Below are 24431 nucleotides of genomic sequence, written 5' to 3' on the forward strand. Positions count from 1 at the left end.
GTTTTCCACAATGTGATGATCACAAATTGAAATGAAAACATCAAGAAACAGAGCACATCTATATCGCATCAACAGAATTCCATTCCTTAAAACAACACAGGATGCAAAATTAAAAAAAAAGATTCAATTTTCCAACTATTATCTTCGCCATTCACTATATTAATCTAATACTCAATGACAACACTGTAAAGTATCTCCAATTTATATTATGCAGAGCATACTTTTATTGTATACTTTCAATACAGTACATAACATGAAATGTTTTCAAGGCTGTTGAAGTCATTGGCTTTAGTTTGTGATGCCCGTTAGCTTCAAAACCCATCCCCAGTTGCCTGGTGCTTTGGCAGGAAGGGTTATCTTCATTCCATCACCTGTACTTGCCCACTGAAAAAAATAAAATACAATAAACTATGTGAATCTTAATACTTTAACCCCAATCAGACCCTTACTTTTTACATCACCACTTAGTCTTCCATTGACATAATAATCTAATACTTTCATTTATAAACATCATTGATACGAAGAAAGCCTTAGATTGGTTAATATTATTCTGATTACCTGGATCTGGTGAAATATGCAAAACGACAGATTTATTTACATGGCAAAAGTAGTCATAAAGAAGTGTTTACTGTCAAAATGAGAACAGGCATTTCTTTTGTGTAATTTAACCCTTTTCCGGGCAACCAGTGTCTATCAGACACTGTTGCTTATATTTTTGTGACATACTCCAAATGATACTCCCTGCGAACGTGATATTTTTTGAATTTCTTTGTTTCTCTCTTTTTTCTCTTTTCACAATATTTGACTTTGTTTGATAAAGTATGTCAGGCGTAAAAAAATATTTGGGGTTTCACTTACGTAAACTGGCAAGCAGTGTCTGTCGGACACAGTGTACAAACTAAAGTTGTAATATTACTTGAATATGTATTAACAAATGTTTAATCAAAAATAAAGTATTTAATAAGACATCGCATAAAAATATTATTAGCAATAATATAGAAAAAATGAAAAATATATGAGCAAATAAAACAATTTCCTCACGCTACCTTCCGGCCTAACATGTTTCATATACTATGCTGCAAAAATTACAACATGCAATTACGATGATGATGATGATGAATACAAGAATTATGGACATAACAATGATGATTAGGTTAAATATCATGTTACTCGGTTGTTTCCACATCGATGAAACATAAAAATCTTGCATTAGAAGGACAAGAGCCATTCAAAACAATGCAGTGTCTGACAGACACTGCTTGCCCGGACACGTTACAAACATTGCTTGCCCAGATAAGGATGAAACAAGTAATTCATATTTAATTTAAATTATCTGTTATCAGCATGAATTTTGTGAAACTTTTACACCATAAACAGAAATGTATATACAGTAACAAGTGTCCTCCTCCTTGTCCATCCAGTCTAAGGGGCTATGCTTTGGATTCCGAATGCAGGACGGCTTGGTTCAGTCTCTGGGTTCTCAGCCTGTGTATAGGACTGGTGGCAACCCACCATCGTGAGTAAATTGGGGAGCTACGAGTGAGTAGCGTAACCTGGTCTTGAATATCTTCTATAACGGCTGAGGGCTCAACGTGCTGACAATCCACATCACCCCATTACCTGTTGAAGATCTCCACACCTCTAGGTAGGGTTGTGGGGGAGACTGGCAGTAAGGAGATAGGACAAGGCCCTTCCAGGGCTGTAGAGCCATGGGTTATTATTATTATTATTATTACAGTAATAAGTAGGAAAAGTATTAACAAACTTTATCAAACATCAAATATTCTATATATAATTGTGTATTATATATAAAATTATATAGCTGCGGTAGCTCTGTCATTAGGGCATCTGGCTACCATGCAAGGGACCTGGGTTCGATCCCCGGTGGGGGAGAACCAGGACTTTTTCAACCTGTTCAAGCAGCTCCTGCGCCCACCCAGCATCGTATAAAGTGGGTACCTGGAGGAAACTCTGGCGGCCAGGGGCATGGTGCTGATCACATCACACCCAGCTCGGCCGAGATCAAGAAAGTGTGGTGCCCTAACCCAACACTCCCTATATGCCTTCATGGCATGGTGCAAAGCACAGGGGAGCACTTTACTTTACTTTTTTATATAAAATTATGTAGAATATTACATAAAGAATTTAAGGTACAGTATTTCAGGTTAAAAGCACAACAAATACTGAAAATTTTGATTCAGTGTACTTTATAAATTACAGCAAATTCCATTAGCACGAATTTGGAACATATCTCACTGTATTTCCAGCTGCTTTGAAGTATTCTCCAGTTACATTATGGATTGCACTAGTGATGTTCAACTTCAGCTCCTCCACTTTGGGGGGAGGGGTTTCTGTACTTCTGTACACTGCATTCTTGGGATAATTCCACAAGAAATCTAGAACTGTTAGGTCCACAGATCTGGCTGCATCCATTCCTTTATAAATTTTTCTGGTTGTTGAAGGGGAGGAGGAGGCTCTACAGGCATAGTTAATGATCATGTGTAGGGTCCGGAACTATATATTATAACTTAATTTTCATTTGGTATTGGATAGAATACTGGAGAATTTATAGGCCATTTGTTTCAGACAGGCATGTAGCAGTGTGAGTGAATAGAATGCCTCCTGTAAAGAATCTGTTGCGGTGAAACTGAGGGGCTATGTTACAGAATTTGGGAGAGATGTGCTCTCCAAATATGACAAGATTCTGCTTTGCAAGTTGTGCGAAACTGGGGTAGAATATTCAAAAAGATCTTCCGTATTGCAGAATTTAGACATGGCGAAACATCAAAATCTGTCTAAAAAAGTTGGGCTTTTGTATTGATTGGTCTAGATTTACCAAACTGTAGCGAGCTGCCAATTATGCTTTAGTTTCCACAAAGGTGTAAATCTCACATAATAGTAAATGAAATTTAGGATAATTGCAGTGAACCTCACAATATTTTCAGTATTTTCCCACTACATTCTGCGGTTAAAAGGATTCTAACTTCATCCCCCCCCCCCTTTCAATTGATCTTCTCTGAAAGATACTAGCTTTCCGTATAATGAGAAATTCAAAAGTACTATTGTGCATATTTTTGGCTTTATTTTTCTGACATATTTCTAATTTTTCATGACATATTTTTTCAATTTTTATGGCATAATTACATAGATATTTTACAGTGTAATAGGACATACAGTCCCGGGCCCTATGTGTCTTGCTGAAACCAGAATTAATGCTTGGTCTCTTCCAGTAGGCTTATGAACTGCATGACTAGTTGTTAGGAAACATATGCATCCAGACTGCCTTTATGGTGCAGCTGTCCAATTACCCCATTTAGACACAGCGCTCACACCCCGCACCTTCATTTTAGGGGCTGTTTCAGTGAATGATTTAGAATTGTCACCTGTAAGCAGGAGTCATTGGGTCATTACAACCCAGAAATGTCTATGACTGTGCATTCGTTGACATTTCACGGAACACATTGTCCTGAAATAATGTTTGATAAAAAAAACATGTGTATAATACTTAAATACATCAAAAACATGCTCTATCATGTTAAGGCAGATACCAGCAGACACCCATTGATTCAAGTCTTTCCACATTTACCTACTTTAGCATCAAAAACTGGTTGAAACCATTTCACAGTCTATTAAGAACAATGCGTGCCACTTGGTGACAATTCCCATAGGAATGTAGTGGTCGAGCACGTTAAGTTGTAGACGTTTGATTTTGCCACCAAAATTCCCACATTTCAGGCTCAGTCTTGCATGGGTGTTCTTTGTGACTGTCCCTTCATCAAATTTTTGCATCATCAACATCATGATTAAACACAAGTGGCAGAGATGTGATGCTAAATAGCCAAAACTACAAATACATAAGCAATGTACAACAAATTACCAGCAACCTGTGACACTGTGATGCCTGATATTTAGCAAGTCAAGGTTGCCCTTCTAATAGACTCCCACATTATTTTTCGATTTTTCTCACCCATGTACATAATCAATTGGACACAATATATCAACATGTATGAAACCTTAATTAATCTGATATGCATCCCATATATGTAATCTAATGGATGTAATAAACATTTGTAACTCAATTATGCTGAACTACATCCCAAATATGTTATCAAGGGTATGTAATATATATTTGTAACTCAATTATTCTGATCTGCATCCCATATATGTAATCTAGTGGATATAATATACATTTGTAACTGAATTATGCTGAACTACATCCCAAATATGTTATCAAGAGTATGTAATATATATTTGTAAACCATAACTGCTATATGCCATGTATGTAATCAAGCCGATATGTAATAATATATACTTGTAACTTTAATCATACTGCATCCCAAATAAGTAATCAAGTGGATGTATTTGTACTGAAATCATGCTAATGTTATATGTAACAAATGATGTGCTGTATACTTCTGCAGATAGAAATATCTACAATGTAGTCAACAGAACAAGAATAAATTACAATTACATGTAAAAATGTATGTTAAGTTTCTATTAGCTTCGACAAAGGAAGAAAAAGCTTTGCTTCACCTACTAACAGGCGGATGGTGATTGGTATAGCTCTGAATCAAAGTAGAGATTGAATAAATGGAAATTAAGATGCCCTCAAAATGATACAAGTAAAGGCGGAGTTAAACTGCTTCAACAGATAGTTCAATGTTGAAGTATTTAATATTTCATTAAGCAGTTGTCTTAACAAGGTTTTTCAAGGTCATATTTATCACATTTGTTGAAAAGACGATGCTACTCTTTTCAAAATAGCTTCTCAGTCTTTTCAATATCAAATTTCATTATTAAAAATACTCCATAGTTACATGAACAATTGTTATTTCTTTACTGTTAAACGATGAATAGGACTTGTAGTTTCAAAGTTCTAGTTAATAGTAAACAAATACAAGTCCATAAAACCTATAACTTTAGAGAAATAAATATTACCAAAGTTTCATTACTAACCTGAAGATTTCCAGTACTACCCAATAAGACTACTGTTGTAGACTCTGAAGTTTGTGGAGAAGCAAGTGTCAGAACATTATCTTCTGGCCAATGGAGGACACTAGCATATACAGCACCTTCTTTCTTTGTGTACCTGATAAGTATTCATATTTTTTAATTATAATCAAACAAAGTGTATCTTGTAAACTAACACCATTTTTACATCATAAACACTTATAAATATCTAGAAGCAACATATCCGCATCATGACAGAATATTATTGAAAATACACAAATTTTGTACATGCCATGAAAGATGCGTATATAGTGGCACACTTTATAAGGAAGTAAAAACTAGTGAAAAATGATGGAATGTTCAATGAAGCCCATCCCTTATCAGTTCCTGAATTATACACGTTTTTAAAACCTGTTGAAACTATCTTGAAAATAGCCATAAAATATATAAAAAAGTTCAAACTTATTTTGTGACTATTGCTCATTTTTTGGCAGTCCAAGGTTATGCAAATTTTAGTTTAAATACAAAGCAGAGACTTGGACAATGACAGAGAGAGGCAAGAGAAAGATGCAGGCAGTGGAGATGACATTTTTAAGGAGTATATTGGGGAAGACTAGAAGGGATAGAATAAGGAATGAGGAGATCCGACAGACAGTGGGTGTGGTGAAGCTTCAGGACAGGATAGATTAGGCACAGATGAGATGGTTCGGACACATGAGGATGGATGGATGCAGAAAGACTACCAGTAAGAGCTTACAATGCACAAGGAGTGGAAATAAGGCCAAGGGGGAGACCAAGATGTTTGTGGAAAGAGCAGATAGTGGAGAGTGTTAGGAGAAGAGGACAAGATTGTAACACCGTGGAAAGAGAGGAGTGGTGGAAGACCAGGAAAAAATGGAGAGGCTTGACTTCTATGCCGACCCAGCCAGAGGCAGGAAACGGCAAAGGATGATGATGAGTTTAAAAAATGACAGCTGTGGACCTGTTCTAATGTAGAATTGCTTGTGTTTGTGTGTGTGTGTGGTTATGCCTTCTTAAGAGTATAGTGGCTAACATTGTCATGATGTAATTGACGAGTCATGGGTTTAATTCCGATTGTAGATACATGGTCATTCAGATCCCAATTCAAACTGTAGGTCCATTTCAGATTAGCCTATATGTACATAAATTGAACTTAAATAAACTTCTGTGTACAGGAAAATGACAAAGCATCTTTAAGCACTAAGATCCAATTATCCTAAAAGCATTCTCGTGTGTTTACAATGAATAATTTAAATTTGCATCTTGATAATTCTGATCAGACATCAGTGCAAACTTTCATTGCCTTGGAGGATAGGATCTGAAGTTATTACAAAAATAAATATATGCATATGTACTTACCAGACACCTGGAGTTAGGGTATCATTCTGGAAAGTCCATGGCTGGCTACTATATATAGCCTCTCCATTTGTTTGTAGCCATGATCCCAGATTGCGTAATATTTCTTCCTGAATGGGAGCAATCATTCCATATTTTGTGGGACCAACATTAAGTAACATATTTCCTAAGAAGAAGATTGTAATTTGTATTATTATTTTCTTTTATATCATATTATCAGCAACAAAAATAAATATTCATTGGTTTATAATAATAATAAAAATAATAATCCGTGGCTCGACAGCCCTGCAAGGTCCTTGGCCTGTCTCCCGACTGCCAGTCTCCCTCACACAATCCTACATATGTAGAGCTGTGCAGATCTTCAACTGGTAATGGGGTGACGTGGGGTCAGCACGTCGAACCCTCAGTCATTTTAGGAGATATCCTTGACTGGGTTATGCTACTCACTCGTAGCTCCCCAATTTTCTCACAATGGTGGGTTGCCACCGGTCCTATACACAGGCCGAGAACCCAGGTGGACTCGAACCCATGCCGTCTCGCAGCCGGAGCCCAAAGCACAGCACCTTAGACCACACGACCAAGGAGGAGGACCTTCATCCATGAGGCAATGCGAATGAATCCTCATCTCAGTAGATGTAGATATCTACAACTCCTATTATGGTCCTTGCATAACAGTATCAGTGATGATGCTAGGATAAAAATAGTGGAGAGGCAGGGACGAGAATATTTTCTGGGGGAGGACAGTTTGTGAATATTGTTTTTCTTGTCTCCTCTTCCTGGCTGCTTCTGATTGTGTCACTTTTTTTTGTGATAACTATAAACAGGGTGGTATAAATGGGGTAATGCCGTGGGGATTCAGTAGTTACAGTTGGAAGGGCGAATCAATTCTAACATACATTTGCACTGTTTTATTATAAAGAATATAGCATACTGCAAACAGAAACGGAGCTGACTTCTAGAGATTAGAGTATATAGTTTTGCAAGACTATGAGTTCAGGCCTGGAATAGACGGTTATTATTACATGCAGTTATTACAGTTCCTCCCATTGACATGTTAAATTGAACTGGTGAGGAGTAAAATGAATAGATAACAAGAAACAACAACCTATTCTCTCAGAGTGTCTGATTCGATCCTAATTTGAGGCATATTGCACAGTGTTTCGGATCAAAATTTAAACTACAGATCCAGTTCCGACTAGCCTATCATGAGTATAGAGTGGACTTAAATCAAACTTTAAAAATATTTTCTGCCCTGTTAAAATTGGTGATGAAGAACAGAACATTTGAAAAAAATTAAATATGCTGACCAAGGCCGTAATTTATTTTATTATAAAACATGAACTAAACGTAACGTTTCAACCTTCTAGCAAGGTCTTCTTCAGACTCTGTACCAAGTACAAATGTAACAAGATACAAAACAGGACGATATATATACACAAACATTACTCCCCTCCACACTATTAGAAAGTTGTTCTGGAACATTCCAGCAGGTGGCTTTCCCTTGTCAACTGTACTTTCACCTAAAAGGCTAAACATATTTTCTTCCACCTAGAATGTGGTTGGACTCTTTATCTCACGCTCTTTTTCCTTCATTATTCTTCCTTCTTCTCTCCTCTTTCGCTCTTGTCCTTTCCACTCTTTCTAACACCTTCTTCCATTCTTTGTTTATCTTCAGTCCCCCATTCCAGTTCATTGTGTCTTCTTCACCTTTCTTCTCTATTTCCTTGGCCTCCTTCCATTTTCTCACTAGCATTCTCTTCTCCCTGCCTATCTGCTTAGCCTCATCCCACTCTATGTCATGTCCTGTTTCTCTCGTGTGTTTAAATATTGCATTTCTCTCTCTCTTAAGTCGTACATCATCCCTATGTTGTTTCAACCTGTCTTTCAGCCTCTTTTTCGTTTCTTCTATGTACACACTCTTCTTTGTTAGTTTAAAAAACACTTGTATACAAAAAATGACCACAGGTTACAATCTAAATTATCATTTATATTATAATACTTGCAATTTAATAAGAACTTTTAAAATTAGCTTTTGTCATATGCCCTACTGTTTCTATCTAAAGTAGCAATTGGTTGAATATTTTAACAGTCATATATGCTGGTTCAACTTTGACTGTGACAATCTGGTGAATTATTTTCCTGTAGTTTACGGTTATTACAAGCATAAGAAAACAGTTTTTTCTTTGTGACGTAAGAATTTCTGGTGAAGTAAGAATTTATTAAGCAATTATGTCAGATGTTGTCTTTGTGTTCATTCGAGCTCTAGTGTTGATGTTTTTACTTGCATAAAGTGGCATTCTGAAATGTAAAATGAAGGCAATGTTAATGTCTTGTATTTTGTAAATGAATGTGTAAATATCCATCTTAAATGTTTTCAAACTTTCGAATGGATCTCACCAAAATAAATCAATAATTTATCAGGGAATGAAATATTGTATAATATACCTGCATTAGTAAATTTGTATTTAGGGCTTGTTTTAAGGTTCCAGGAATTTAGTTTTACACAAGTATTTTGACACATATGTACAGTTCTTTCTCATATGAGAATCATCATGCAAGATCCCCACCCTACAAAGCAAAACCTTTAATTAGCATACTGATTACCTCCACAACTGACGGTTGTCACCAACTGCTCCACCACTTCATCCATTGTCATGTAATCTGAGAACTGGGCATTGCGACGGAAACCCCAAGACTGTTTATCCACAGTCAAGGCATTTTCCCACTTATGTGGCTGAAGAACACCTGTAATAGCAAATGTAATCTTTATAAATTGGCACATATGTTTCCCATAAGGAATTCTGAATTCTACCATGGAAAATTTATACGGTCCTTTGTTTCAAAAATACACATCAGTTAAAAATCTCAAAATATGAAAATAGGTAGCTTTGAAGTCTCCTCCTCTACAATTTTTTTCAATTTGAACACTGTAAAAGAGCATAGTAAACTATGAATAAGAGTGGAAAATTTACAGGAAACTAAGATAACATAATGTGATAAATTATTATGCATGTTACTTCATTATATTTTATTTGAGAGAGACTATTAATTAGTACTAATGAAACATTAGTTATTGCAAAGAAAGGCTGTAACATGATTGAATTCAATTTGAAAGATAAGCGTATAAAATATCTTAACTACTTACCTGGATTATACCTATCTGAGCATGTATAAAAATCGCCATGATGGCAGAGAATATCATTCTGCCCCCAACGGTCATTTACTACTACAGTTTCCTTAACAGGACTATCATTATAGAGCCAGGACAAGAATATAGTGGAGTTCCAGTACCAGTCTGGGGCCTCCCACTCCCCATCACTCCAGATGACTTCAGGTCCATAAGTTTCCACCTAAGAGCATACCATATTGCATTAACAGAAAAAAGCCCACTTAAATTGTTAATAAACAATATCAGTAACTGCACGAGTAAGTGCATTTGTATACATGTATGCATACAGTTGTGATAAAATTCTAAAAATATCAAAATGCATGACATTGACAGACTTATTACATTTGATTACCCATAATAATAAATAACCAGTGGCTCGACAGCCCTGGAAGAGACTTGGCCTATCTCCCAACTGCCAGTCTCCCTCCCACAATCTTACCTAGAGGTGTGGAGTTCTTCCAACTGGTATTGGGGTGATGTGGGGTCGAACCCCCAGCTGTTATAGGAGATTTCCGAGACTGGGTTACGCTACTCACTCGTAGCTCCCGAATTTCCTCACGATGGTGGGTTGCCACCGGTCCTATACACAGGCCGAGAACCCAGAGACTGAACTCAGGCAGACTCGAACCCATGCCGTTCTGCAATAGGAGGCCAAACCACAGCACCTTAGACCACACGGCCACGAAGGAGGACCTTTGATTCCCCATATATCACCTAAATATCGAGAAGACATCTAATGGATATATTCTGGATATTCATGCTGGATTTCTGATACACAGAAATGTCCAGCAATGTTCAGTAAATATTCATTTGGTATCCCCTGGATATGTCCGTCCAGGAGATACCAATAGGAAAACCAGGAAGAACAATTTTTTCCATCACCGATCCAATTTTGAAAACATGTTTATTAGATCTGTGCGTAATGACAACTCATATTCTTCTCATTACTGTACAGTCACATGTAGTAAAGATGGGAGTCCATTCTTCCTTAGGAAATCAACATAAGTGGCATTACCTTTGAGTTATTGGTGGGATAAGCCCAGATTTCCCAGATTATTCAGGTGATGCACCTCCCTGTCCCTTCTGCTAAGGACGCCAGTTGTCTAGGGCAGTTTACAACTGGCCCTTGTCACAGATTTGTCATAGATCCTGTCAATAGGTGACATAAGCACCACAAACCTCATATATTTGGTCAAGAAAATGAGTACATATGTAGAATATAAGTTGCACACCCACAAGAACATAGGCGTAACTTGGCGGGGGCAAGGGAACGCACTTGCCCCCCCCCCCCAAAAATGCAGGTTTGTTTATTAAAATTGACCTGCGAAGCAAAGTAATAAAGAGTCATATATGTAATTACACAACCGTCACAGATTTTTAGCAAATAATCCTGGATGCTGTTTTTATGGGATGGAAAACTTTTCGATTCTCTTTCCCCAAAGTTAAGCCGCAGGTTTGATTCTACCCCCTCAAAATTACGCCCCAAGTCTGATTCTGGTCCCTCAAAATTAGGCCCAGTTTGATTCTACCCCCTCAAAATTAGGCCCAAGTTCTTCTGCCCCCTCAAAATTAGGCCCAGTTTGATTCTACCCCATCAAAATTAGGCCCAGTTTGATTCTACCCCCTCAAAATTAGGCCCAAGTTCTTCTGCCCTCAAAAATAGGCCCAGTTTGATTCTACCCCATCAAAATTAGGCCCAGTTTGATTCTACCCCTTCAAAATTAGGCCCAAGTTTAAATCTGTCCCTCAAAATTAGACTCAGTTTGATTCTACCCACTCAAAATTAGACCCAAATATAATTCTGCTTCCTCAAAATTAGGTCCCAAGTTACGCCCATGCACAAGAAAACTATGCATTTTAAAATAAATGCAATGATACAAATTTTTTTAACAAGTCTTACAATGCTACTGAAACACATACTTCAGCATACGAAATTGAATTGATTTTGAAGTAAATTTGTTATCATGCTTAATAAAATATCAATATTGTCTTACCAATTCATACAGTTCTGGCATTGTCTTTGTTGCAACAAAATTATTTGTTTGAAGCTTGTTTTCCTGATCTTGTAAGTAGAGTGGGTTGTACCATTCAAAGAGTGAATGATAAAGTCCAAACTTCATGTCTGTATTCTGTCTAATAGCTGCTGCTAGGTCCCCTACAAAATTGTGGAAAGTGAATATAATTTCTCAGTAGACACACATATGGTTTCAAACTACAAAAATGTTTCTAAATTATTAATATGTAGTTATAACATCGCCAAGTCTCATCATATTCACAAGAATTTTTTTAAAGAAATAGAGTATTCACGTGTGGACAAGAAAACATTCTAATCACTGTAACTAAAAACTTTAATTCTAAACTACTGAAATAGATAATTTAAACTACTTTTAAAATGAAACATCGAATTGTAGAAACTGATTTCTGGCACCACATATTGACATTTAAGGCCAGTGCACAGTGTGCCAGAATTCAGATAATGGGGACAAAAATCGAATTTCGTACTTGAAAGCTGAGCGTTTAAACCATTATAGTCTCCTTGCAAATTGATTCACTCAGATGTTAACGTAAATGAGGAAGGATTTAAGTTGGGTAAAACCTATGCATTTGCCAAAAGCCATTTCACAGGCATCTGACACCTAGTTTCACACTTCTTCGAATTATCAGAACAAAATAGTATCTGTATAAGCTTTTGTTGCACTCATTCTCATTGACGTGCGGTGACGTCGACACTTGGGGTAGCAATCAGTGGCATGCTCAAGGGGGGGGAGGTTGGTGTGGCTCATACCCATCCCCCCTTTAGGGCCCAGTATTCCTAAAAATAGAACGTCAATAACAGGAAAAGATTGCAAAATGATGAATGAGTACAAAAAAAGTACACGTAACCCCCACCCTATTTGAAAATAAAAAAGATTTGATTTGACTACTAAGCGAGAGATCCTGGGTTCAAATCTCGGCTTGGCCATGGGTAGCTATTCTTTGAGTGTGTCCCTTCATCAATTATATTGTATTATCTTCGCGATTAGCCAAAAGTGGCGGAAAAGCGAAGTTAAATAAACCAAATCAAGCAATCAATCGATGATTTGACTTGATTTTTGTTACTTAGCGTCGCTTTTTCTCACATTTGGTTAATTGCAAAGATGATACGATAAATTAATAAAGGGACAAACACAAAGAACACCCATGCCCAGGTCGGGGTTCGAACCCGGAACTCCTGGTGTCGTAGCGCGCTGTGATAACCACTCCCCCACAGTTGGTTGATTTGGTGTTTTAAGTCCACTTTATGCACAGAAACAAAACAGGTAACAAAACACACTTTTTTGTAGTTTCTTCAATAATATTCATTTGGCTTCTTGAGTTCTGAGATACATTTTTCATTTCAAATTATTTCATTATTCACTGCAGAGGTCCCTTCATTAATTTCATCACATCATCCTCATTTTCGCAATAACCAAATGTGTCAGAAAAGCGAAGTAAAATAAACCAAACCAACAACAATATGAATGTGCGTTCTCTTGCCTAAATAAATACAGGGTCCGGCAGAATGAATAGTAGGATATAAAAAGGATAGAACGTCGAAACAAATCGAATAATTTATTGAAACACACATTGAAAACAAAGAATAATAGATGCCATTACATACCATATATGCTATTTTACTTTGTTTTGAAGATAACGCCCGACAGATGGTCGCCATCACGTTCAGCACATTCTTCCAGGCGGCGAACAAAAGCTCGCATCATCCGCTCCAGCATGTCCAATGGGATCGTCTCCACGGCTGTACGTATCCTTGCCTTCAGTTCAGCCACGGTATGAGGACGTGTAGCGTACACTTGCCTTTTCAGGTAGCCCCACAAGAAGAAGTCAGTGGCAGGCAAATCGGGCGACCGTGATGGCCAATTAATGTCCCCAAATCGGGAAATCAATCGACGAGGAAAATAACGCCGCAAGACAGTCATGGACCGGCGGGCCGTGTGAGCTGTTGCCCCGTCCTGTCTGTTGGAACCATATGTCTCTGTTCACCCTTGGAAGGAGAAAGTCATGTAACATTTGGACATAGCGATCGCTATTAACCGTTACCACACGTCCATGAAGATCCTCAAAAGAATATGGACCGATGATGCCAAACGATGCCACACCGCACCACACCGTCACACGTTCACTGTGCAGGGGCTGCTCATGCAGCCAATGATGATTAAATGGCGCCCAGTATCTGTAATTCTGTTTATTGACACCACCGTGCAGATCAAAATGAGCCTCATCCGACATCAGTATGTTGTTCCGCATCTGCGGCTCGGCTGCTAAAAGTTCCAAGCAACGCAACGCAAAGGTTCGTCGGGCATGTTTATCTTGTTCGGTTAGTTTCTGTGCGATCTGCATTTTGTAGGGGTGGAAGTGGAGATCTTCATGGATGATGCGCTGCAGGGAACGATCTGACATTCCTAGCGCCAAGGCATGTCTGGCAGCAGAACGCCGAGGACTTCGGATCAGTCCTTGACGGGCCTCCTCCACTTGCCCCTGGGTCCGTTGTGTCTTTGGTCGCCCCGGGCTTTTCTTTTTTGCACACGATGCAGTAGTCCTGAATTGTTGCGCCCACCGTAGAATCGTCCTATGATCCGGGACGTTCTGATATCGGCCCCCCTGGAAATGGCGACGAAAGAGTCGCTGCACCGTGATTGGAGACTCGTTATTTTTTAAATACGCCTGAACGGCGAATGCTCGATGTTCCGAACTCCACAAGGCCATACTTGCAAATGGCAGTCCTTCCTCAATGCAGCGCGCACATACTTCGTTGCGCAGGCGCAACAGCGACGATGTACTACGTGACTCAAATCAGGCTATTCATTCCGCCGGACCCTGTACATCCGTTGGAAACCAAGAGATTAGTATATTTAAAAAAAAAATACTACTAAAACGAGAGCGAGAGAGAGCCTGAGCAAATATTTGTAATTTAATCATTATATATTCCATATTTGAAAAAAAATAAAGAAAGAAAGCATTACATTATTGTCTGTACAAAATACGTTCCCATTTCATAAATAATAAAACTACATCCCATATTATGTGGCCGCGGTGGCTCAGTCGGTGTCGACCTCCGTGGCGAAGTGGTTAGCAGAGCGCGCTACAACGCCAGGGGTTCTGGGTTCGAGTCCCGGGTAAGGCATGGGTATTTGTGTTCGTCCAGTTGATAAGAAACAAAGAAAAATGTAAGAATTGAAAAGTGTAAAAGTGAGAAAAAGAGTGAATGGTGGGGGATACCTCCGTGTAGGGGGTATTTCCTTTTAAAAAAAAAAAAGTCGGTAACGCGTCTGACTACCATGCTCAAGGTCCCGGGTTCGATCCCCGGCCGGTTCAAATCCGGGAACTTTTCTAACGGTGGAAGCGGCCCCGGCGCCTACCCAGCGTCGAATGACATGGGTACCTGGGAGAAACCCTGGGGGGTAAAGGCGGTCAGGGGCGTGATGCTGATCCATCACCCCCACTCACGACCGGATCAAGAAAGTGTAGGGCGTTACCCCCACACCCCCTATACGCCTTCATGGCGTGGTGCTATGCACAGGGAACACTTTACTTTTTTCTTTTTTTTTTACATCCCATATTATACATACATATTGTACAACGTGTAAAAGGTTGTGTAAATACAGAGAACATAAGTACTGCAGAAAATTTTCCCTTGAGTTCTTTAGAGGATTTACAAAGGAATCGAATGGAAACCAATTCCCTATCTGTCCTATAGGAGATAGACTGAGGGACCTGAAAGCACGGGCTTTCAACCATTGCAGCGGGGGCGAGGGGGCAAGGGAGGTAGAGGCAGAAATCTTCTCTTTTCCTTCGGAAACCCGTTTCTACCTGGAACTGCTAAGGCGGAAAAAGAGCGAGCTAGGCCAGTTTTGTCCGCGGATCACACCGAGGGACGAGAAGCGCGTGAAAAAGAAAGTGTTGCATATGAACTGTGGCTTTAACAAGACAATAAATATTGTGATTTGAAAATAATAAGAGATGTGAAATTGATTGATTTCTCTCTGCTAGACTACCTACTACCCAGTGCACGTCACTGCTTATTCTACGTATCATCAATGTACTGTGGGTGTGGAACATGAATCGATTTATTGAATTGTGTGCACTGTTATGCAAGCAGGTTGCTACGTTGCCTTTTTCAGCTGAGTTGCAATGTTTCTTCCATTTCACTTTCCACATTTGTGGGATGAGATGGGATGAAGATGTTTATGCCAAATGATTCAATGGGTTTAATAAATGCATCCTAGAGAAAACTGGCTGCCAACCCAATGAGCAAGTTACAAAATGTAAAAAGAATATCAGCAGCACACTGCTTCAAACTGACAAATAAACTTCCACTGAAACAGAATTGCTTTAGAATGCAGTAAACATAAGTATAGCTCGACCACAAGGAAAAAAACCTTCCCTCAAAAGCGTTCGCGCATCTTCCCTGCCGTTATCGGTGCTCGGGGCAGTGTTGCCAGGTCAGACTTGAAAAAATCGGAAGATTGTTCCTTGGGAAATCAGAAGATCTGCTACAAAATCCGATGATCTAATAGTAGCGGATAAACGACCTTCTCGGGGGCGGCATAGGCGTGCGCACTGGGGGGCAAGAGGATGTCTGCAGATTTTTTCCAGCGACGGGGAAACAATGTATGTTTATCAGGCGGGTAAACGAGGCATATTACCCCGTATAATGTTGCCCTCTCAGAAAACACCACTTGAGTTTGAAATTATCACGTTCCTACATCCCTATTATAAAAAATGGATGTAAATTACTGTAACTGAAATCAACTCATACGTCTGAAATAATAAGTACTTTTATGTCAACATTCATTTTCCAGAACGGGAGGGGGTGGCGACCATTCTTGCACTTCCTTCTGGACGTTCATGCCGCTTTATAATTTTGTAGAAAATTAAGTATTTAAGTATAGAATAGTATATTAAGGATAGAAAATTAAGTATTTTCAAGCCGATGAAAGTTCCAAGCAACTACGGGGTAGGGCATGCATTATTTCCTTTGTAATTGAACTATGCCGCTTCGTTCTCTAGCAAATTTCTTGTTATTAACACTCACATGCTTTATTCGTCAGTTATGCTGCCTCTATGTTGCTGCATTTAATATATAATAGACACACACACACACACAAAAAAGGTAAAGTGTTCCCCTGTGCATAGCACCACGCCATGAAGGCGTATAGGGGGTGTGGGTGTAACGCCCCACACTTTCTTGATCCGGTCGTGAGTGGGGGTGATGTGATCAGCATCACGCCCCTGACCGCCTTTACCCCCCAGGGTTTCCCCCAGGTACCCATGTTATTCGACGCTGGGTTGGCGCCGGGGCCGCTTCCACCGTTAGAAAAGTTCCCGGATTTGAACCGGCCGGGGATCGAACCCGGGACCTTGAGCATGGTAATCAGACGCGTTACCGACTGAGCCACCGCGGCCACCACATACACACACACACATATATAAAATAATTTGTCCACGCTACGAAGTCAGTGTTTCTACCTAGTAAGGCAAGGACGTTTCACCGTGTTTGTATCACTTCATCCATTTCATCAGTTTTTCATTCATCCTTGTTGTCGTACTTACCCGTAGAGGCACAAAAGCGACGTAAAATAACTAAAATAGAAATAGATTTTCGGCTGGGATAAAATACAACCATCTAAAAATAGTAATGTACATAGAAGTCCGCAGGATTTTTTACAGGCAGGGGCAAGGAAGGTATTTTTTTCCAGGGGGCAAAGAAGGCACATTTTCTCCAATAATAGTGTTGTTCCCTCAAAAAACATTGCATAAATTTCAATGTATCATATTCATGCAATAATTAACACACATTATTGCAGCTGAAATGAAATTATATGTGAAAAATATATAATTTTTGGTTGACTTTCATTTTCCAGGGGGGGCAACGCCCCCCCTTCCGGACGCCCATGGTAATGTAGTAATAGTAATAAAATAATAATAATGTCCTAGCACATCGTTTGGCATAATTTCACAGTTCAAACAGCACTTTTCATGGCTGAGTGGAGTTCCACTCTCCCCTCCATGTTCAAGTAAGGTGACCAGGAAACTTGTTTTTGAGCAGGCCGTCGGAGGTGCCATAGCAATAGTTTATTATGGATTCCTACCGAGAAATCAATAGGTCTGGCAACACTGGCGTTGGCCGCTCTGAAGGCTCTTTCCCCCTGTCTTTTTCCCCCACCCGCCAGCGCGATGGGGTCTGCGCAGGTTTCTTTCCTTGTGGTTCCACTATAGTGTAGTATTTAACATAAGCTGAGCAGAATAGGAATACATTCACCCCCTCCAAAACCATATTTCATAAGGAAGTAGCGAAGGAGGCCTCAAAGAAATTGTTTATCCAGACAGAATTTTTATCTTTAAACATCTCTGAAAAGTATTATTATAATGGAAAACTTAATGTTTTTATTATTTTAATTAATATTTAATTTACGTACCTAAGAGATCCCTATTTGGTCCAACATCTTGGGCATTCCAACTAAAAGAATACTTGGATGGCCATAGTGTATATCCTTCATGATGCTTGCTTGTAAGTACAACATATCTAAAACATATAAAAAGAAAACGTCAAATCTATTTGGGCTAAGTAGCAACTTATAAATTAAGCAATTCTTTGTCTTACTGCAAAGAGCAAGACCTCGTGTTCAAATTGGGACAGTGTATGACATTTTAAGGAGTAGAGGCTTGTGTGTAAAATGAAAACAAAATTATCATAAGCTGTGCCTTAGTACAGTCAACGGCAAAGGTATTGGTAGGCAAATTGTCCATCGTTATTTTCATTACTATCTTTCCTTGTCCATCGTTATTTTCATTACTATCTTTCCTACACCCTCTGCTTATTGACGTCTTTATTTCAATTCACTATCATCATATTGTGGATTACAAACCGAATGAAAATGGTGATGGACAATTCGCCTACTGTTTCTTTTGCCGTTGGTGTACAAAGTTTGAGAATAGAAGGAAGATGTCAAACTGTTACTTGTCACGCGCTGAAAAATTAACTCAACTAAGCAACGCAACAACGCAGAATCGCTCCCCGTGACACCTGTCACGCGGGTTAAACATTACATGAATTATAATACGGTCAGGATAAGTGCCTACAGTCGGAGTTACCGAGAATTAACCTAGGAGGATTCGATTTTATGTACCTGAAATGACGTTACATAATACTACAGTGGTTCAGAATATACACATATATTAAAACACATATAAATAGACAGTACATCTTGCCCTCTTTCACTCGATCTCTCATTCATACACTCATTCCATGGCATATTGCGACAATATGACAATTACAAAGGTTAGATTAATTAATACTTTGACTGTACTCATGCTATTTCTTGGCTACATTGCCGTTTACAATTTACCGTTTAGGATTTTAAGTATAAAATGAATAATTGTTCCTTTTGCGAACCCCTTTTATCTTTTCTGAAGGTATAAATATATTTCAATCAACTATTTTTGCTGTTAACATAAACTCTGATCTATAACATGATTAGTCTGCCGGAATAACGATGTCTAGGTATGCCATAGCACTGATTTAGGTTATGCAATGATTTGATTTACGCAGGTTCGCGGTAGATTGGCGTCATCTCTCACACACACGCACATGGTTTGATCTTACCTTCGCTGCATTCCCTCTGACCTGGGTAGGGTGAAAGTGGTCCTACAGTTTTGGAAGACGTCCGCACTCCATTGTTGCACTTTGCGGTTATCCTGGTTGGCGAAAATTGATCTCCCGGCAGTTCCGTATGGCATCATCGGATCCTGGCTTCACTCGTTCACTTCACAGGGACGTCCATGGCGATACACTTACACTGTCGACTCCATACGACAACTAGCGCAGTAATAGGTCAGTCCTTCACGGTTTCACATGGACTCACATGGCTATTAAATGTTATTAACTTCTGCTAACTTAGGACGTTGTTTCGGACGATTGACACAGGTGGACGTGTCTGGCGTTATTCTCACATACCACACGTACTATGTGCACGAATGCGTTGACGGCGAGGGGGAAACGACCCCCCTGGGTCTACTCTGTTCTACTCTAAACACTCACGCGAGTAAAAGACAAATCCAGACCACGGGTCTGATCGCGACTCTGAGCTAGGTCACACGTAGCTCACACTCCGGTGGCGATTGTAGGCAAACTGTTTTCTCGCTATTCCGAATCATCCCTTTTATTCCAGATTTGAACGAAGTGACGCTCTAGTCTCTGTGTTCAGGTGTCAATTTATTGTTTCTGGTGCTTTGACCGTTGTCCTCCTATCCTGGTCAACGCTCACTCCGGTCCTTAACCTCTGGTAGCAGCCCCTCGTGCAGAGATTAGGCTAAATCCTCCGCTATTGTGTCAGTCACGGACAGAGAGTTCTATCTCAGTAGTGTATCGTCACCCATTGAATCCAGCGATGAATCTTTAATAATTCATAACTCCCGTAGTTCTGTTCTGATTAGGCTCAAATTCTGGAATCAGTACTTTCAAGATGTGGTCTTCCGCTGGTTAAAATCTCATCCAATTCGGTCTATTGGTTTAGAAGTTGCTCTTTTCCTGCTATTCCCCATAAGAATGCATGTAAATCCGAATTCGGGCGAAAAACGGTGGTTGAGCAAGTTAGTGTTGGCTAAGACAGTCGCTAGACACCTGTATTCGCGACGGATTTTAATATTACCAATTGTAATTAATTCTTAATAACGGGCAATTAGATTAATTACCTGTTACTCAATATTTGACCGTTATATACTTGAGCCTCTCCAACGGCGCAGTGGTAGCATCGTAGCCTTGTAATCAAGGGGTCCCGGGTTCGATACCCGGTGGAGGCACAAATTGGTTCGGATCCCACTTCAAACTGTAGGTCCAGTTCCAATTAGCCTTACTGTGCATAAAGTTGACTTAAAACACCAAATCAATCAATCAATAAAAGTGTTACTTCCAATGCTTGAAGTGAGTAGGGATTGCAGGAGGATGGTATCCCCCAGCTAGCAAACTTTTCATAGAGGATCACCAGCTGTCTCCTTGTCATCATGGTAAACCATAGGAGCATCCTCCAGCTAATCTTAAGGCTCATCCCCACCCCCGATAACATTTTTCACTTCAAGCTCTGGTAAACTTCTGAGTATAATGAAGGCTTCAGCAAAACTATAGGAGCATTAATCTGACACTGGGATCAAGTCCAGGACACCTCCTGGCCAATTTAACATTTATACAGGGCAAAGGTGCCCCCCCCAAGGCCTATGATGCACTCCCCCCAAAGTAGAACTTTCCCTTCCCCCCCTTTATGCCGAATAATTTACTCAAATTATTTTGGTCAGACAAAATTTGCCATACAATATAATACAGACATATTTAAACAATATATGTTTACATTAGGTACAGTGGGATCCATGAGTATTACCGTGCAAATTGTCCATCACCATGTTCGTGCACTTTATTTGACCCCATAAGAGCTTCAAGAATTAAAAGAAAACTCAAAACAAGCTGTTGACAACTTCTGTACCAGCATATATAAAAATCCATTGCTTTAAAACACACAGGATGTAAGAGAAAAAGGAAAGAAAATAGTCATGGACAATTTGCACGTTAATACTCATAGATCCCATTGTACTTTAGGCTTTCAGGTTTGCTAACATAAAACGTACAAAACTGCTCAAGCTCACTGCCATTGTTAGTGTACTGAACCTTATTCTTAACAGTTTGTCCGTTTGGTTAAACTTGTATTAATGCGAGCAGCACGTCCTCCCCACCTTTCCAAACCGATTCTAAAGGCATAAGAGGTGGTGTTTCATTTCAGCCCTATCACCGCGATCACCCACAGGTAGGTAGAAAAACTGTGCGTAATAACCATAACTAAAAATCAATAAGAAGTCAATCAAACGAAACTACCCCCCCTCCCCATTTTTGTGTGAAGATATATAAAATTGGTATAAAATCTTGTCCCCCCACAAAAAAATTCCCATGATACAGGCACGTCATCACGTCACGTCAACGAATTCAGCTTCCAGTTAATGCCTATTTTTATATTAGAGTTCTTAAAAAACGAATTGTTAAAACTTACACAATTACAATATTAATGTAAAAAATGGAATAGAATAAAAACAATAATTATCAACCAAATATTTTTAATTTTTAACTAAGCTTTACAGAACAAGTTGCAAACCCAGATCCAACAAAATGGTCGATAACGAGGCTCTGGCGACTGTCTCCATGGCCAGTATAATTCTGTGTGTTGTCCTTATGTGTGCTGAGTGTCCCTTTGAAACCTCAGCTTTTAATCGAAGTCAGAATCAGAGGCGAGCGTCCGGTCATCGGGAGATGCGGAGATGACAAAGCAAAATAATAAAAATATTGCTTTTTAAATATTTTAGGGAAGAAGAAAAAATAAATCAGAATATTTGTATATTTGAGCGAAATTAGTCAAGTAACACCATTAAACAGCAAGAGATTCGCTAAGTTTAGCGCATCGAAAGGAGAGCCCAGTTCTACACCCCTCTCCCCCCGTGCCCAACCGTCCCCCTGCGTTTCCGTTCAGTGCAATGGTGTGAAACGGGCCAGCTCATCGCAGCAGGTCTGCGAATCCAAGGTCCTTCGACCACTTTTCCCCTGCTTTTGAAGGTCTGGTCATAAGATACCTTTTTTTTCAGCCTCCTTGTTTACAAACACGGCAGAGTTTCTGTGGCATCAAGATGAAACTTCTCAGAATGTCCAGCACTGTAAAGCATGCAACGCTCTTGTTTTTTGAGATAAAGGAAAAAATATTGAAGAGCATCGCAACGCAACTTACACAGCATACATGATGAAAGTAATGGTGCATAGAAAAAATATAAGTAAGCTAAAGCATAAATTTCCCCACGGTTAGTGCTAGAAAGAACTGAAAAAAAAAGCAGTTCTGGATCCATTCTATTTTCTTCATAGTATTTCTTCTTTAAATTTTTTTTGGATCCTGCGGTTCAAATATCGATTTTGGGGGGGGGGGAATGTTCTTGGCTTACAAAACACGAAGTACTTCCTGCTGTTTTGTGTTTACTATGCTTACAAATAACAAGATTGATCAAGATTTTTGTTCTCGAGGTGATGGACATACTTACTCACACAGAACCTTTTCCCTAATATATATCTTACTTTCACACCAGGGATGGCCAAAAATATCAGGATTCCGGAAAATCTAAAAATCTCGATTCAAAAATTATACTACCCGGATTTCGGAAGCAATCCGAATTTCGGAGAGAGAAGTTTAACAATTTTTCTATATATATATTTAGCCATCTCTACTTCACACGTCATGTACGAACGCTGTTATCATCATTATTATCAATGTAGGAATGCCCCCTTCTCCTTCCGGGTTGAAAGATTGACCCTGACGTTTGGCAAGTCTTGAGACGACTACGTAAAAATGTCACGCTTCGCCACTGGTCAGAATGTTATAATATTTTAATTATACGACATTACAGTTATGTTATTTTAGTTATGGTAAGGAGTTCTCTTAATTCCTAAACTTCTGAGTATAATGAAGGCTTCAAAAAACAAAAAATCAAATGAAAGCCTATCAATTCTCATCCTGTTTATAAGCCCTTATTTAACCTCCCTTAGATTTCTAATAGCAATGACCGTGGATGGTGTAAATTATATAGGACACTGAAAAGTCTCATATAAAAAATATGTAACATTTTGAAAACAGTTAGTAATTAAACTTGTGAGAATTCTTTCAGTCTTTAATGATGAAAACCTTTATTAATCGCAGAGACTTTATTTCTAAAAAAAATATAACAGGCAAATTATTGTGTGGGACCGAGCCGCACAGGCTCATTTAAGTTGGCGCCACTGGCACTATCCCCTATTTTTGTTTCACTAAACTACAATAATTTCTTTACGCTGGGTGTACTTCTGGCTTCATGGGAATACTGGCGTCGAAAGCGTAGGGACGGGAGGGCACGGCCCTTAATAATTAAGAAAAAATATTTTGGAAGATGGCAGATCGGACTCTCAGAGATGCCAATTTTTACTGTAATGACCTACTATGTTATGATAATTATTGCAAATTCATTCCTGCAACAAATACAGTTTCAATCATTAAAGTGTCAATTACAATTATAATCAAAATAAGCACGTACCTTGTCACAAGAGATGCTGGAAATGGTGTCCTCCTGCATCCACACATTTCTGGCATTTTTTCAGGAAATTTTCATTTACACGGAACAGTTCAGCTTCTGAAATTGCTTCAGTTTCTCTCCTAATATTCTCCTTCAGTTCTTCTAATGTGTGGGGATTTGTTGCATAGACTTTATTTTTCAATTTCCCCCATAGATAAAAATCGCATACGGTGAGATCAGGGGACCGTGGGGGCCACAATTCTTTGCTAATAACCCGGTCTTCAAATATTTCCTGAATGAAATCCAACGACTCCTGAGCTGTGTGTGGAGTGGCAGAGTCTTGTTGGAAAAACCCTGACTGGCTTTTCGTGTCAGTTAGTTGTTGAAAGAATGGTGTGAGTATGTCGTCCCTGTATCTCTGTGCATTTATGGTATTTTCATAAAATATGGGCCCTATGCATTTACTGCGCACCAAACACCGATTTTCTGGTCATGCAAAGGAGTTTCGTGTATGAAATCGGGTTTAACTGAGCTCCAATACCTGTTATTCTGTGACACAACATGGCCCCTTAAATGGAACCATGCTTCATCAGAGATGAATATTAAACGTGGATCAATTACCCCACCATTAACATTCCCCAAAATCCAGTTGCAGAAATTTACCCGACTCTGGTTATCGCGTGGTAGCAGTTCCTGGACAACAGTCACCTTGTACGGTCTCAGTTTTAAAAATTTGGTAGCTCGCCATGCTGTTGTTTCGGATGTTCCTGTTTCCTGTGCAAGTCGTCGGAGCGATTTTTGAGGAGTATGTTCTAATCTTTCTCCGACATCG

General features: G+C 39.3%; 1 protein-coding gene across 1 annotated transcript in view; it reads right to left on the reverse strand.

The window, feature by feature from the left end:
• Window positions 1–200: 200 nt before the first annotated feature.
• Window positions 201–24431, reverse strand: part of LOC145981544 (alpha-L-fucosidase-like) — a 34894-nt gene continuing 10663 nt past the window's right edge. The window contains exons 3-9 of the mRNA XM_083114854.1: window positions 17953–18059; window positions 11491–11651; window positions 9473–9677; window positions 8932–9072; window positions 6331–6493; window positions 4957–5089; window positions 201–384 (exon numbers count right to left, since the gene is read on the reverse strand). Coding sequence (XP_082970980.1) covers window positions 289–384; window positions 4957–5089; window positions 6331–6493; window positions 8932–9072; window positions 9473–9677; window positions 11491–11651; window positions 17953–18059 — 1006 coding nt within the window. The 3' untranslated portion in view covers window positions 201–288. The remainder of the gene's footprint in view (window positions 385–4956; window positions 5090–6330; window positions 6494–8931; window positions 9073–9472; window positions 9678–11490; window positions 11652–17952; window positions 18060–24431) is intronic.

This window comes from Lepisma saccharinum, chromosome 29 (genome assembly GCF_977018435.1).
Source record: "Lepisma saccharinum chromosome 29, izLepSacc3.1, whole genome shotgun sequence".
Lineage (NCBI taxonomy): Eukaryota > Metazoa > Arthropoda > Insecta > Zygentoma > Lepismatidae > Lepisma > Lepisma saccharinum.